Here is a 17,900-nt window from a genome sequence, read left to right on the forward strand (position 1 = left end):
AGTTACAGCATCTGACTGCATGCAAAGTACAAAGTTATGGAACACAGGCCTTCTTCCAATAACTGCACTTGCTTCCTCGGAACCCTGAAGTTTATCCTTAAGGGTTTACTCGATGGGGATTTACTAGAGTTGTGAGTGTTCAGGAGGTTAGAGGGATGAAAGAATGGCAACCACAATTATTCATGTTACAAAGGTTAAGGAGCACTTCAAAATGTATGAGGGTGCTAGAGGAAGACATGGGACATGGACAGCATCTAAGGTGATTCATGTCCAAAAGCTCTCTTTCTTTGCGCAGTGCTAACTTGGGTGCCAAGTTAGTGACTAAGGTGGATGACTTCACTCATCCTTTCAACATACTGGATACACCATAATGCTAATGTCTAAAACTGTCAAAAAGGGTCATGCGCCTACCCGCTACAACAACTTTACATAGAGCAATACCATTGGGCATTGGGCTCCAAAACGTACATAAATAGCGCCGCCATCTTGGTGGGGGCAGTAATCACTGGAGGCCAATGGAGAAACAGGTGTCTCTGATTGCCAGCAAGTGTTGCCCATAGACAGCAAATGTATTGCCCCCACCAATATGGTGGCCGCGTTTACATATGCCACCTAATAGAACTCGATGGACAATGCGGTATCTAGCTTTCTAATATCTATGGTGCAATACCAGGGGTTTCGGGGGTGCATTACCAATGTCAGAGACTTCATTCTCCTTTTTTGTAAGTCAGTGTGGCATGAGTTTGAAGCCATTATTGTGTGGTAAAAGAACTAAATGGAGCTGTTTTAAAGTGAAATGGGTTTTGCCAGCTTTATCCCATTTAGTTCAGAGCCAGGTTTATTTCCTGTCAGACCAGACCCAGGTCCATTTTCTGTCAGATCAGACCCAGGTCCATTTCCTGCCAGCTCCTCCATCAGTGGTTGAGCTTGCACAAACATGATGAATCTTCAACATATACCAAAGAGCACTTACAACCTTTTGCACTTAGACTGCCATTCCTGAACAAAAAGTGATGGCATATACTTTAACAATAGTGTAGAGTAGAGATCTGTTGAAAACCTGTTTACACATTTTTGTCAGGTTCCCTTAATACTGGCCACACATTTTTGGTCTCAAATATGCAGCAGGAAAGCAAGGCAATGTCCACCGATGACTATTCTTGCCTGCGTTATGTAATTAGCAGCTTAGGGATAGCTTGAAAGTGTTATGAGGGAATCTAATGATGGGAAAGTATTTGTTGCGCCATGGCCTCAAGTATTCGGTGTGGCCGTGCACAGCTATCAGTCTGTCTATGTGTCTGCTGACTGCTGACGCCTCAGCGCTCTCTGGATATCTTAAAAGGATTTGGAGGCGCTAGCGCCGCACTTTCAGGAGGACGTCTGGACAGTGTCAGAGCCCGACAGTAAAGCACCTTTCACAGGCTGTGCGGCAGTGATGGTTGGGCAGCTAGTAGGAGGGTCTGGAAGCAGCAGCAATAGTGTACAAGATGCTCGAATTCAGTGTGTGTGTGTGTGTGTGTATGTGTTTGCTGCCAGGGGAGGACTGAGCCACTGAGCTTTAACGAGAGAACACGACTGTAGGTCTGCACTATGGCTGCACAAGTAACAAAGAGAGGTGGGAGACAGGACTTCAATGAATCCACACTCACTAGCGCTTCCCTTACGGCTGAAAAGAATCTGTGCTTTTAAGCATCCCCACATGCCCCCTAAAAGGCCAGAAGCCCACTATCTGTCCTGCCTTAAGTCTGCCAACACAGGGGCCAAGTAGTATGTTAGGGTTCTGTATTTACAACAGCAGAGTCCGTGTCAGGCCGTATTAGTGTTCGGCTTCCAGAGTCTTGGCCCTGTGGTCTGTGAGTCATGGCCTTAAAGCCAGGCTGAGCGCACTGTAAGGAAAACGTCAAGCGCACAGCCAGAACCACAAGAGACTGGGAGAGACAGGCCCCTCTGAGGGAGGGACATGAGTCAAGTGGAGGTGGAGGGATGACTGAGCTGCCACCACCAGCCGGCAAGTGAGCAGAGAAACACCCAGTAAGTTGTTAACGGTGACTGCTGTGTGTGTGTGTGTGTGTGTGTGTGTGTGTGTGTGTGTGTGTGTGTGTGTGTGTGTGTGTGTGTGTGATCTGTGTGCGCGTGTGCGGACGTGTGTACATGCGTACGTGCGTGCGTGTATGGTGGTGAGATGGGGGAGGGGGGTGAAGGAAAAAAGAGAGATAAGGGAAGTGCGTTCTTGTGTTCGTTCGTTCGTTCGTTCGTTCGTGTGTGTGTGTGTGTGTGTGTGTGTGTGTGTGTGTGGGGGGGGGGGGGTGTTGGATGGGGTTCTGGTGGGGTGGTCTGGTGTTTGTAAAGGTGGACTGCAGTTGGACAGGCTCAGGCCTGGGCAGAGCCTCGGATGCTGGTGTAGCTGAAGCGCGTCAGCGAGCCCCTGCCACTTGACTGTGCGTGGCCGTTATCGTCCGTCCCTCCTCCACCTCCGCCTCCTCGTCCTCCGACACCACCCGTCATGGTCAGGACACTACGCCGGCTACCGGTGCGCTCGCTCGCCGCTCCTCCTCCTGCTCTTCCTCCTCGGCCCGTGCCGCAACTGAAGGTAGTGAGGAATCCCTGGCGGAAGCGTTTGTTCATGAAGCAGTAGATGATGGGGTTGACGCAGGCAGACGTGTACGACAGCAGGTGGATGAACGAGATTGGCGCCCGAGAGCAGGCGGTCGGCCGAGCGGCGGTCGAAGGCGCGCCACGCGTTGACCGTGAACACGGGCATCCAACAGAGGAAGAAGAGCACCACGATGACCAGGAGCATGCGAATGACGCGCTTCTTGGCCAGCAGGTTGGCCGTGGGGTTGCTGCTGCACACGCGGCTCACCTTGGCCTTGCCCCCGCCGCCGCTGCCACCACCACCCCCACCCCACCGCCCGCAGCAGCGCTGCTACTGCTGCTGGACGAGATCACCAGCGCTGCCGACTGGTGGTGGGTCACGTCGGAGCGACGCTTCTTGGAGGGCTGGAAGTAGCAGCCATCAAAATCGGCAGGCTTCAGGCTCCCCGTGCTGCTCTCCCTTTCTGGTGGGCGAAGCAGAGTGAAAGATAGCACAAGTGAGGACACTGGGTGAGAGTGACTACATGTATAGTCCTTTTAAGCACATATTAGCTTTATATTAGACTGTCATTGGTTGGGGACTTCCCCCAGAGGCCAATCAACAAGCAAGCCTAATTGATGTTATGTAACATAACACAAGATACAACAAAAGCACCCAATTGGCTTGAGACACCCACAACATGCAACAAGGAATCAAAACATTTTCTACATAAACAAGTTAATCTACTTTAATAGGAGTAACTGGTTAGTAAACAAATTAAACTACTTTCAAGCCCCACCCCTGTTTGCCTTCCTGTTGTCCATCTCAAACTTGATTCCTCTGTACAGCTCCAGAGAAATCAGGCCGTAGGCCAATGTCATCACTATCCCCGGGAGCAGGAAGAGAATCAGCAGCAGAAACACATACCTAAAGACAAGGGATGGGCAGTATTAATGATACATGTATTTAAGATACGTATTTCAAATACAAACTAGCATTTTGTCATTTGTATTTTATTGGGTTGAAGAAAATGGCTGCCTATTTTGTATCAAAATATTTTAGAACTGGGTATTTTTGTAGTTTAAAAATACTGCCAAATATTTTTGGTGATGTGATGACATCATAAAAGTGCAAAAAAATTAATGTAGCCTCTGAATGGTGCTGAAAAATGATGATCCAGTGCAAGATAAGTAATGTATAGGTTGCTCACACACAAAGTGTGTAGGTTTGGTTCCAGCTTTGGTAGGGACATAAACCGGTTGTCCTGGAGATGTACGCTTTAAATGAATGACTTACTGAATATGACTTCACAACAAAAATAATACAAGAATTCAATAAAATATTGGTAGGGGCTAGGACAATTTTGTGATCCCAAAATATTTGTATGGACATGACCCTATGGTCCATATGCAAATCTATGCCCTTGACACACACAATACCACATAACCACATGGTTAATTGTTGACCCACACGTAGAATTTTGGATGATAACAAAGCACCTTTCTGAGCTGTGATGTGACATGTATGTTGTTTATCTGGAATCATCAAAGCTGTAAAATGATACACAAAGCACCTTTCTGAGCAATGTTCCTGATATAGTTGTTCTGACATGTTCCCTTTGCTGTTGTTTATCTGGAATCATCAGACTTTTTGAGCATCTCTGGTTTAGGCTATGAGATAAAATTGCTCAACAAGTTGCCTCATGTCTCATCTAAAGCATTTTAAGAATTCTGGGCATGCAGTGACAATGCCAGAGATGTCATTCTCTGTATAATAGGTTCATCAGTGTACTCATGGAACAATATGTTTGGTTAGTTTGCACCACTTGACAAGTTCAGTTGTGACTTTTTGAGTACATCTCTGATATAGTATTTAAGCTATGAGATACAACTGGCAGGTCAGTATAGTTGATCTGTTGACTGTATGTATGGCATTTCTCATAGGCAGAGAATAGCTGTTGCTCTTAACACTGTCCACTTATTTAACAGAGTCAGTGTACTTTTACCTTTACAAATAGAATGACAAACCATTCTATCCAGTATGTACTGAAAATTTTATATTTGTGTATTTAAAACTGTTTCACTTTTTGATACGAAGACATCAAAAGGTTTGGTGACAAATACATCTCAATAGTATAATCACACTCTTGCCTATCATTCACCATACTAACCTGTAGAATTTTTCAGCAAATGAACAATTGTACACTATTAAACTATGGCTTGATGACTATTCTCAATCATGACCTTCAATTGCCCAGGGCAATCAACAATCGTCACACATCACCCCAAAATGTAAACTGTGTGTCTCCTTTTCCTGGGCAAACTGGTTGGCTTTGCTTGCCCATAATGAAAATAAAACACTAAGACATTAAATACCCTGTGCAATATATCAAACACACATGGTCTTCCACGAGTAAACAGGGATCCGTTTGTTTGGCTCAGTCTGGAACGAGTGCTCCAAGTGTCTTTGTTTGGTTTGGCCAAACTGGCCTTCTATTTAAACCCATTACAGGGAAAAACCAGCCGTCATTCTGCTAAATATTTGATTGTTTTGTAGATTTCTCCAATGTATACTTCATGTATAAGTCACAGATTCTTTACCATGATACTTTCTTGATTAATTTAACTGCGTCATTCTTACTGAAAAATAATCTCCAGGGATGGTCAGTATTTCTGATACATGTAGTATTTTGTCATTTTTATTTTATTGGGTTGAAGAAAATGGTTCTGTATTTTGTATCAAAATACTTTATTGGTGTGTATTTTTGTATTTTAAAAATACTGTAACATACTCTCTATGTGATGATGTCATAAAAGCGCAAAATGATGCAAAGAGCCTCTCATTGGTGCTGGCTTGTAACCCACAATCAGTCGGATCCGTCAAACATTTGAATCTGGTCCGATTTGTTGTGTAGTTTGACCAGCCTCACGACACATGATTAAAAGATGTAATCAATTTTAATATATATATATATATATATATATATATATGTGTGTGTGTGTGTGTGTGTGGGCACACTGAATAATTGGTAATTAGGCAACAATGGTTTACTCTTATTGCAATCAGCTAATGTGAGAACAGCTGTGTTCAAAGAAGCTCACAGTATTTCAGTGACGGCTATTGCTAAAGTGTCAGCTCTGGTGTGAAGCCTTGGTGCGAAGTCGTACGCAAGTAAAGATGAGCAAGTTTACCTGTGCAAGTTCTCAGAGCAAAGGACACCGACAAAGGCAACCAGTCCTATTGCCTATATGCTAATCCTTAACAGGTAAAAAATGACAGGTATTTCAATAAACCACAATGACATTAATAGATGGTAAGGTGTTGGGTGTGTTTGAATTCCCTTCCTTGTAACATCTCTTTCTGCATTTCACAGTGGGGAGAAGTAACAATACATTTAAATAACAATTATATTTCCTTATTAGCTGCATACTTGAGTTTGGAGATATTTAGGTACATCAAGTTTCTCACGTTCTGGAACTTCAAGATACATAGCCTTGTGATTATTCACTTCTGCACTGGACTTGAATTAGGAATCTTGTCACAGATACACAATTATGATTTTGGCCTATTGATTTTAATGTGGTTAATTGAAAGCTCTGTCAGTCACTTTGGATAAGCATAAGCTAAATGACTAAATGTAAATTCTTGAATGATTCTTAACTCTGATCACACTACATTAACTTGCATACAGTATACTATTTGGCATCACAGGGGCCAAATAGTATACTGTACATTGTTTTTTACAGTGCTTCCATACTCCCTTGAAAAAAGTATTTTGAGTATTTTCAAAATTCATTTATTTTGATACATAATATGGTTACTGTATTTTGTAGTTTATTTTGATACATTAAAAATGAGAGTATTAGGTATTTTATTTTGAAATTCATCCTGATGTATTTTTGCCCATCCCTAATTATCTCATTATTGTTGAATGTATTGTTTTTGTATGTTGCTTTAACAACCTAAATTACTCAGTTAACCTTAACTAGTCGTTGCATGCCAATATTGTACTAATGTACTGATGTACAATTTACTGACATTATGAAATAAACCTAGTTTATTTGATTTGTTTAAAATGTTTCTTACCACTGATCAACGGTGAGAAATATTTCAATACCAATACTTGCTTACTGAAATCCAAGTCAGTAAATTAGTAAAGCACTTTCAAAATGTCCAAATAGAACTCCCAATTTTAGCATTCCCATGGATCGACAAAAATGGATCCCATGTGTCTGCTCAACTGGCCTCCTTACATGTCCTCCCTCCCTCCTTTCCTCTCCTCCTCACCAGGACTGCTGGATGGCATCGCTATGCCACATGAGGCGACACATGTTGCCAGTGCTGTTGTTGACGCGGGTGAAGGGCACCAGCGTGCTGGAGATGGGGTAGGGCAGCATGAGCAGGAGGGACAGCACCCAGGTGGCGCTGATCACCTTGGCGGCATGCGACTTGGTCTGCCAGGCGCGCGAGGTGAGTGGGTTGCAGATGGCGCTGTAGCGCTCCAGCGAGATGGCTACCAGGTTAAAGGTCGACACACTCACCGAGATCCCTGTGGAGGGGTGGGGGCATGGCACATGTGTTAATGAAAATGTCCTGTTGCAGCTGTCAGGTGAAATCATTATTATCACTGTGAGTGTGGACATAGTACATACAAGGACATAGTACATATCAAGTCATACTAAATGAAAAAATGTGTGTTTTTTTATTTCACCTGTGAACTGTCAGATGGAATTACATGGGTGACTTTCGTCTGGACACAGGATTTCTCACAGGACCAGGTTTCAACAGCTGATGCTAACAAGAGTGGCTCTCCTCTCAAAACCCAGTGCCAACTGGACAAAGTTGAGACTATAATAATGTAATGAATGCTTTTCAAGGTACTGAAATGAGGTGTTTTACATACAATTTAAAAGAATCAAAGTAAAAACTGTTCAACAAAAGCAGCACATTAATCTCCATTAGTCATTAAAAGCATGTGTTTGGTGTGGGAGTTCCAGAGGGGAGCGCTGAGCAGCAATGGAGAGGGCTCTGTCACCCTGGCCTGGCAGGGCTCTGTTTAAAAAAAAACACAACTTTCTAATGGTTCACATTAGATCAAATGCTCCCTTATTGGTTGTCTTCAGCTAAACTGCATGTTATAGTATGTTTATGTTTTGCAACACTAGATCATTGAGAATCCACCAAACACTATTGAACGTTATGCTTCACCTTGATACACTCATTCATCATACTGTAGGTGGTTCAAGATTGGAGTTAATAAGCAAACTGTGAGTTAACTTTAAAAAAACCTAAGTCCAACAGACCCTTTTTGAATATCCATAACACACTTCTGGATCAAGCGTCCGTGATTGACAGAATGAGTCCGTAGTCTCTGGGTACACAGGGCACAGTAGCCTACACAAAAGCTAAGAAAGGGTGCCTATCCTTCAATTATGCATAATGTCCTCAATGTTGTCATCACACAAGTAATACATACAATTTTTTAAACGTGTGCTATTTGATTTCATATTTATGAAAATACAGATAATAACCTCTCAGGAATTCCCTTAGTTAATGATGTCACATACTGGAGGCAACTGATTTAAACCAGTCCTTGCTGAAAGAAGTGCATAGAAGTGCATGAGCTAATGCCAACAGCATGTCAGCTTCGTTCTTTACAACCATTCGGAGACTGAGCTAGGACCATGGCACTTCTCCACAATCAACAGCCACTATCTGTTACCGATATAAATGTTAACAAACCCCGAGAGCCTTTACAATGGGTCGCAGTAAATCTGTCGGCATTATCGCAGGTCTCAGCGAGCCACGTAAACACATTAAACAACTGGGACAGGTTTGGACACAGAGGCCTCATAAGAGCAACACTGTTGTCCCGCCATTGACCCACCTTGGAGATTATCCAACTGTGAAGACCTCTGGCTATCTCGCGTGATAAATTTAGCAGTTGTTTAATGAGAGATGATTATTTTCAATGGGTTCTGCCCTGAAAATATTCATGAGGGAGAGGTTTAAGAGGTGTGTATGTGTGCGTGCGTGCGTGTGTGTGTGTCTATGCATGCATGCATGCATGCGTGTGTTTGTGTGTGTGTGTGTTGTGTGTGTGTGTGTGTGTGTGTGTTTGTGTTGTGTGTGTGTGTGTGTGTGTGTGTGTGTGTGTGTGTGTGTGTGTGTGTGTGTGTGTGTGTGTGTAGAGTTTGTGAGACTTTTCAAACCTTCACAGTAATACGACACAGGCCTGCGGTCGCATGTCTGTTTGAGATTGATGCAGGGGGGTCCAACAAACGCAATTGGTGGTAAGTGCTGCCCTCAGAGGAGCAGGTCTCTGTAAATGTTTCCTTAACTCATCACGCGCACAACCTCTCAGAGTCACAAGCTCTCGCTCAGCAGCGGAGACAAGCACTAATGCCCACGACCCTCTTTGATGCACGGCCCCCAAGCCCCATTAAACACTAGTTGCTTAATAGAGCTTCACACCACCACCTCCCAATAAAATGTCCAGAGGATTTGCCGAGCAATTTCTCATTTGTTGTAAACATGTCATTGGGGTTGACTGATGCAGGATTACAAGCAACAGACATTATATTTTGTTTTTGCTTTACCCAACACTAAGCGTCAATCTTAGGTAACGGATTAGAATACTGGACTGTTGGATTAGTGAGATCCAAGAGACTGACCGTGCAACCAAATTTGGCTTACACAGTCATTCCTGAAAGGGCTTTTGAATCAATACACCCAAGGGTGTTTATAATTAGGAACAAATCCCACATTTTAGTCATGATATATTCAACAGGGACAAGAACGTTGGTTTACTCTTAAGCTTGAGAACTCTCAAGAAAATTCTCTCCCAGTGCAGATTTAGTGCTACAAGATGTTCTCAATAAAGACCTCAGTAGTTAAACTGTCCTTTCACCATATTTTCTGGTTGGTGGGTCTGACCGCAGGAAAATCTTCTGAAAAGGGTCTATGCTACGGCCAAGTCCCTCTTCAAACACCCTGGACTGGTGTCCCATACATGGATTACGCCTACTGTAGTCCTGGACTAAAAAAGGAGATTTCCATAGGGAAAAGCTTTTAGTCTAGTTAACCCATGTATGGGAAGCTGGCCATCTACTGTATGTGTTTAGTTCTGACTGGCACAGTGGACCGAGGAGAGGAACGAGGCAACGCCCTTGTTCCAGAACTGAAACACTCAGATTGGGAACCTTTGTTTTTGGAACCCAGTTCTCACATGAAAATAATATAGGACCCTTCGCCAACACCACAGTTAGATTGTGCATAAAGACTGATCTCAGATTGAGTGTCTGCTGCCATGACAATGACAGTGACTCCTAATGCCTTAATACGAGACTCACCCATAAAGTACATGGCCCCTTTGCAGATGGCGCTGCCAAAGACGAAGTCCTTCATGAGGTTGGGGATGAGGGTGAAGGGCATGCAGAAGAGGCAGAGCATCAGGTCACTGGCGGCCAGCGACAGGAGGAAGAGGTTGGTGACGGTGCGCATCCGCCGGTTCCTCACCAGCACGGCGATGATGAGGCTGTTGCCAAAGATGCTCAGGAGGAAGATGATGCTGTACAGAGCAATCCGCACGGCCTGGTTCATGTCTGATGGATGCAGGGGAAAACCATGACAAACAGAGGAATAGTGTAAGACTAAGACCAAGGGGAACTGGATACTGGATTTCAAAAGACTTCATAATATTGTACAAGTTGGAGCACATGAGTTTAAGTGCATAATTGATTCAACTGTTAGTGGCCCCTCACCCACTAAAAAAGTACAATGCAAACATTACATATTGGTTACTGCTTAATGCGCAACAGGTTGGCTGTGCGTGTATGTGCATAGTATATTACTAACAAAATACTTCTCTTTGACATATAACAATGATAACAGTGATTATAATACAAATAATAATAATAACAATAATAACAACAATAATAAATGGTATTATCTATATTTTATATGAAATTTTGCAATATCATTAATAATATATTCATTCAGTTCCCTTTTTTTGTACAGGCAGAATGGGCCAAAATGTTTAAACAAAGTCTAAGAGTCTATTAATATTCCCTCCTCGGGCAGCCCATCTGTTGGTGAGAGTTGAAGTTGCCCCCGTGGTGCAGAAAGTGGACCCATAAGTGTCTCTAATAGTGAACCATAGATACCGGACCACTACAACGGCAAACAAGGGAGGAATGTGTACAGTTTGGCATATAAAAGCATAGAAAAAAATAAAATATGGTCTACACTTAGGCATCCGGTTTCAAAAGTTATTGGTTCTTTTTCGTCGTATTAAATAAATTTGCTATGAAATTATATATAAATTGAATTAATAATATAACTAGTAATTGAAAACATATTTAGTAATTTATTACGATTACGATATTCATTCGTAGCATTATTGAAACATAGGCTATCCACTTATCGAGTATATGTAAACTTTACCTTTTGGTTCCGGAGGGGCGTCAGGTTCACATTCTGAGACGTTCCCAATTCCAAGTCCACATAATATTTTATAAATATCGGTGGTATTTATGAGCATATCATGGGTGGTAAACGTCTCCATTGTCTTGCTTTATTTTCTCCACGTATTACGCAAATATGTTAAGGCGCATTTTCATTTCAAGTGTAGATAGTATGTTAATTGATTCTTGCTGCATTATGCCTCCCGTAGTAAACACTACTTTTGTTGCACCTAAATCAAATCTTCAGAAAAATTAAAAGAACGAACGACGAATTCAAAAGCAGTTTGCAACCAATTAGCGGCATGCGTGTCCATAACCAAGTCCACCACAGTTCATTGAAAGAATAAAGCTGATGTCCGAAGCGTATGAAATACACCGTCCATTACGACTTCATGCCTGTGGTCTCGGTTGATGAACTGCGCGCGCTGTTTACGGCTGAAGGGCTAGAGGATTCTGAAGGAGCGCACGAGAGCGCATGGGTGGTTCGGATTTTCTAACCCTAATCCCGCCTTTCCATCTATCTACGGTTTTTCTGAGGTACGGTTTTTAACCTTTTTAACCTTATATAAATACAACCATCACATTAAAAAGTCAGAAATCCTTAGGCCATACAATATTAAAACTTTAAGAGAACAAGAGACAACCGAAAAGGCTACAAAAACCAAACAACAACATAGGACCAAAATCACTGTTCAGTTTCAGTTAGCCTATAATACAGTTCAAAAGTCATAACCCCAACTCTCACAGGGCACCATCAATGTCAAACGTGATAGCCTACACAAAATTATGTAAAACAACCACTGAAGGCTTTTTTCATGTCAGATGTAAAAGAGGCTTGGGGCATATAGCAGCCCATCGGGAATGGAGATGATATAAATGTCAAATCATACAGTATGTAGCTAAGCTTCCTACACACACACACACCCTGTAAATACTTGTTCAACCCAAAGTTCCGCCCCGGTCAAATGACTACCCCTTTTCAGTGCATGGATAGTGATGGATTCTGCAACCATAGGAATGTGACCCCTTTCTGGACAACACATTACAGCACATATTACACTACCAATGACACCATGCTATTTGCTTCATTTGACATATTCAGTATAAACAGATGTTGCACCCAGGGGCGTCGCCAGCCGATTTTACCGGGGCTTCAGCCCGGGGTAAATTGAGCTCAGCCCGGGTAGCCAAAAAATTTTATTTAACTTTTTTATTTCGTTGTGCATTCTATCCCTTGTAGCCTGTTAGAACAAGGAATCCCGAGCACTAAACTCTGACAAGGAGAAGCAGAACGGGCGGGGGGGGTGGAGAGCGGCAGAGGGTCGCTTCGCGGTCTGGTCTGAGATCAGTGGAATCTGTGCTCTCAACTAACGTTACTGCTGTCAACTCACTGGGTGGTGCAGCGTCATAGGTTGCAGTACGTGGAGAAAGCAGATGTGACATGGTCAGCAAAAAAACAATTTAAACTGGCTTTTTCAAGCGAAAGGCAAAGGGTAAGAATTCATGTTTGCAAACTGAAATATAAGCTTAGTCCTGTCCGACCAACTCCATAAAGGCCAGCTATTAGTGTTGTTTACCTATCCTATCGCTAGCTGGCTAGCAAGCTATCATTAGGCTAGTAAATACTAAGCAGGAGTCAAAATTAACTTTTTGAAATGTGAATATCTACCATTCACTATCTTGAATAAATTCACTGACAAATGAAGTGGCGAAATTCACCCACCATTCAATAATCCATATTGAATAAGGTAATCCGTATTTTCTGTCTGAAATCTACCAATATCAATAACCAGCATTTGTCTGGTGCAATTTTGAGCCCTGCTACTAGGCTAAGCAAGCATTAGGCAACTGCAAGGCATCTGGTCAGGTTAATTGGCACGACACATTTCAGTGCTCGTTTTGAGAGAGAGAGAGATTTATTAGGCTACACTCAGCTCTAAATAACTAAATTTAGCCAGAAGGGCTAAATGCTTTCCCCTGTTGTTGAACATTTGTACTGATGTTCTGAGGAGCAGACGAGGATGTTACACTCTCTAACACTATAGCAATAAATTGCAGTTTTGATACACAGTAGGCCTGCAATGTAGGATTTTTTCGGAAGGGAGATGTTTTAACAGTGACAAACTATAAACCATTAAATATCTAGGGGGGGCTGAGACAGCTTTCATTCACCCTGTAATGAGCCGTTTAACCATCAAAGTGATTACAAAGCTAATGACATAAACATAAAACAGCATTAAAAAACCCAAGTTTCATGGGAATGAACATGTTTCATGGGAATGTGTTTAAATGTCCACTGAAATGTATGCAAATGCCCTATGCATAAGCAAAGCATTTGTAATTAGAGCTGAACATTGCAATCTCAAAAGTTCTTTGTATCCTGCAATGTAGTATAGTATGTTTTTGTTGGTTTGCTACACACTGATCTGATTCCATGATTTTGTAGAGGGTAGCTGTTTTTTCTCTCTCTCTCTCTCTCTCTCTCTCTCTCTCTGTGTGCAATCCCATTTTAACATCAAACATTTTACTGTCTTTTTGGTAGATCTCTGGCATAGATCAAACAACAAGAGCCGTCAGGTGATGGAGAGAGAAGGGAGATCAACAGAAGGAGAACATTTGCTTAATGATACATTACATGCAACCTCACACTTAAACATGTATGTACCTAGTAATTCAATAATAAATCATTTGGGCAGTCTAATGTAGTCTGTTGTCTACTATAATAACACCTTTTATGTACTGTATATATATAAAAAAAATCCTCAGCTAATCTTTACATTTACATCTGGTCCAGCCGGGCTAAGCCCTGGTTGTCCTGAAAGTCTAGAAACGCCCCTGGTTGCACCAGATGAGTTGCTGAAGTGATCGTCATTCCATTTATAGGACCCAGTGGTCATCTGGATTTTGGGGAAATACCAGAAGGGCCACCCATCAAATGGGCCACTCAGAATGCTCCGTATCACTGGCAAAAGTAGCCTACCATTGGCGTGGTGCAGGAACACACTACACCCAAGTAGGCAGGCCCTCTTTATTTCCACATGAGGCCTCCATGTTTACCAACTTCAGCCATCATAATTTTCAGCTCAATCTAGTAGTTTATCAATTACTATAAACTTTATGATTTGATCATTACTAGACAGCTGACTGCTATACAATTTTCCTGTCCTGTACATCACGGTCATAGTGTGTCCTACCCATCAAAGGATTAAGGAATAAGTGACATTACTCTGAAACTTAAGATAAATATGTGTAGAATTGCTATCCTAGTTTTGATACCATGAATTATAAACCCAATATGAAAATTGTTAACAATTAATTAGTATTTTAACAAAATGTTGGTGATACTGTACTGGATGCTATATTGTGTATATCTATATTTTTATTTGTTAGTGTCAACTCAAGCTGGTAAAAATGGTCAGGAGTTTCTTTTGGGGGAATTTTGTGTAGCGGTAGTGATTAATTCAGCGATCGGGCAGCCACTGTTCATGGTGCGAATGGTGACCCTATCCTTGGAGATGGCGAGTGTGCGTGTGGTGGTGGCAGTAGTTGTGTTGCAAATTCCATTTTTTTTCCCCAGTCCGTCATTAAGAGGACCACATACTGTAGCAAGTCACAGCGAAGAAGATTTAGAAAAAAACATTGCAGTTTACATGTACTTGTATTCATTTAGAAGACATTTTTATCCAAAGTGACTTAGATATGTCAATTATATTACAAGGCCCACTATCCCCAGATGACCCATCAACACCTCTCAATAAGAGATGCTGGTTTCCAGAAAGATAATCTTATTTTGCTCCCAAAACAAAGAGGATATAACTGATTGCAATTCTGAATTTCTTGTTTACAGATTAGAACCCCATTTAGCTGGTATACGGTATGAATGTTCAGTTGGTGTCCATCGTAGAAGTTCAGTGACATGTACCAATGACATAAGTATTGATTTGATGGTGTTTGTGGCATGGTAATGGTGATTTTATGGTGTTTGTGGCATGGTAAAAGTGGAAACAGACCACACCCAAAAAAACTCAGAAGCTAGAACCTCTACAGTACACCATTTCTGCATGGTTGTCAGATAATTGTTTTAGAGAAAAAAACTATATAAACTATATAAAATTATAAATTTGAGTCCATTGCAGATGACCTTGCCAGTGTTATGTCTGTAATGTTTCCCAAGAGTCTCCTGCAATAGCTCTTTCTTGACATTTGAGATGCTCAGTTATAACAGTAGACAGGTGCAAAACACACATGCATGGCTCAGACAAGTTTAGAAACAAATTTAAAAATAGAATAATATAAAACCATGGCGATGAGAGATGAGATGTCCAAGGCTGAACTCTCATAGACCAGGCTTCAGGAACACATGGCCAATTGGGTCAGTATGAAGCATGACACAAAGAACAGTATGCCTAGAGTTATCTATGCAAAATGGCAACTTTTACATTCCTAACAGCTTGCCAAACACCTCACATGCTTTACCTTCATTTAAACCCTTTTGTCTGTACAGTTTCCATCTTACACCAGTTTACCAACACACACACGAGTTCTGCACACAGCAACCAGTTCAATTCACTTTCCCACATTACCCAAAACTCAAGAAGTGGCAGAAAGAGATCCTGTGTCGGATGTGGCTTCCTCTCTCGGGAACCATACTCTGGCTGCACCACCCACTCACCAATGTCCTCCTCCCAATCCAGACTCTATTCACATTTCAAAGCTTGCAGGCCTTTTGGTATTCATATATTTGATTTTGACCGCATTCTGGTATATTCAGATCGGGCTGAACTATATTTAATTATCATAACTTTGATCTGTCCTCAAGACAATTCCTTTAGTTTAATGAAATACAGACCAAGATGGGTTAGAGACTTGGGTACTGCAGAAACTGCAGCAACTGCTTTACTGTTCTTTTTTAGGCTTTTTAATGGAAAAATCCTAAAGAAGTGGGCAGACAACGTTCATATTTTAACTCGAAAAAAGATTGGTCATCCGATATTAAGGCCACTTATAGAGGATTAAACATCACTTAACTCGAACAAACTTGTCCTTTAGATCTTAATCTCCAAATCATAACAGGAGCCTTCTAAATTAGATGAACATTAGCCTACCACAGCAGGCCTTCCTTAGGCCTACATATGCCTAATAAAACTTAAAACAGTCCGCATCAACGGGGCCTAAGCATTTGTTAGCCTAGGCATTTGTCAGCAAAGCCTTTATATATCCATACTAGTATTTCTGATATGTTGCTGATTGGATCATAAACGGCCACAGCAACAAAGGGGAATGACTGACTCTTCTCTAATAACTGTGTTACATGTTATTTTCTATATTTCTGATATGTTGCTGATTGGATCATAAACGGCCACAGCAATGAAGAAAAGTGAAAGTGATTGATAATGACTGACTGACTATTATTGTGTTACATGCTCCAAATGTAAAGCACTTTGAGCTGCATTCTGTCTATGAAAGGTGCTATACAAATAAAGCTTATTATTATTATTATTATTATTATTAAAACGTTCAAGTTCAAAATTATTTATATGCCACAATGCCATGCACAGAATAAAGTTAAACATGGGATGAAATAGAATTATGAAATATAATAATAATAATGATAATAAAAATAAACTCACTGCTACAAAACAATCATTTTATAACTTGCAACCCAAAAGTCAACTGATTAGTCAAAGGCAGTGGAAAATTATGTAGTTTCTAGTGGCTTTTGAATTAAATTCTGAATCTAACTGGCAGCCAGTGCAAAGGCCTTAGTTTGGAGTGATGTGTTTGCTCTCTTTTCTTGGTTTTAGTTCAAATTCATTTTCCAAAACCTGTAGGCCTATCTGTATAATGGACTTTTTGGAGAGGCCAATCAAAGTCAAAGTCAAAGTCAGCTTTATTGTCAATTTCTTCACATGTTCCAGACATACAAAGAGATCGAAATTACGTTTCTCACTATCCCACGGTGAAGACAAGACATATTTTACCAATTTAGGTCCACAGACAAACATAACATTCAAGTAAACAAAAAAGTAAGTAAATAAGTAAATAAGAGGGCACATATAATAATGAAAAAATAAGAGCAGCAAAATGTGGTTGAAATTGTGCATAGACAGTCAATAAAAATACTAGTGCAAATTCAGGCCAATAAAAGGCTTGGGTAGTTCTGTTTGACCTAAGTAAGAAGAAAGTGGCATAGTGGTGCAAGTTATGTAAGAGCAGCAGAAGTGTTGTGTTTCAGGACAACAACACCAGTTGTAAAGTGTACAAGTGTGCAAGTGTGCAAGTGTGCAAGTGGAGTAGTGCAGGCGGCCATTTTTGGGTCCAATGTCCAGGATGTTATGTAGCTGAGGGTGGAGGGGGGAGAGGAGGGAGAGAGTTCAGCATCCCTTGCGCTTGGTGTATGAAGCTGTTGGTGAGTCTGGTAGTGCGGGGGAGCGAGGCTTCTGTACCTCTTCCCAGAGGGCAGTAGATCAAACAGATTGTGAGCAGGGTGACTTGCATCACTCACAATTTTGGTCGCCTTGCGGGTGAGGTGGGTGGTGTAAATGTCCTTCAGGGGGAGGGAGTGAAGCACCAATAATCCTTCCAGCTGTGTTCACTATGCGCGCTGCAGGGCTTTCCTGTTGTATTCAGTGCAGCTTCCGCCCACACAGCCGTTTATACAGCTGGAGAGGATGCTCTCGATGGTGCCTCGGTAGAATGTGGTCATGATGGCTGGTGGAGCACTTGCTCGCCTGAGTTTTCAGAGGAAGTACAGGCGGCGCTGAGCTCTCTTCGCCAGTGATGCAGTGTTGGTGGTCCAGGAGAGGTCTTCACTGATGTGCACCCCCAGGAATTTGGTGCTGCTCGCTCTCTCCACCACA

The 17,900-nt window shown here is 41.9% G+C and overlaps 1 protein-coding gene across 1 annotated transcript; it reads right to left on the reverse strand.

The window, feature by feature from the left end:
• Nucleotides 1-2,288: 2,288 nt before the first annotated feature.
• Nucleotides 2,289-11,486, reverse strand: cckar (cholecystokinin A receptor). Its single transcript, XM_048235863.1, is given in 7 exon segments — nt 2,289-2,692; nt 2,694-2,935; nt 2,977-3,059; nt 3,375-3,502; nt 6,863-7,124; nt 9,928-10,179; nt 11,021-11,486. Coding segments are annotated over 7 exon segments (1,410 nt in total). The 5' UTR covers nt 11,142-11,486; the 3' UTR covers nt 2,289-2,370.
• Nucleotides 11,487-17,900: the final 6,414 nt, after the last annotated feature.

Source organism: Alosa alosa, chromosome 24 (assembly GCF_017589495.1).
Source record: "Alosa alosa isolate M-15738 ecotype Scorff River chromosome 24, AALO_Geno_1.1, whole genome shotgun sequence".
In the NCBI taxonomy this organism is placed as follows: Eukaryota; Metazoa; Chordata; class Actinopteri; order Clupeiformes; family Clupeidae; genus Alosa; species Alosa alosa.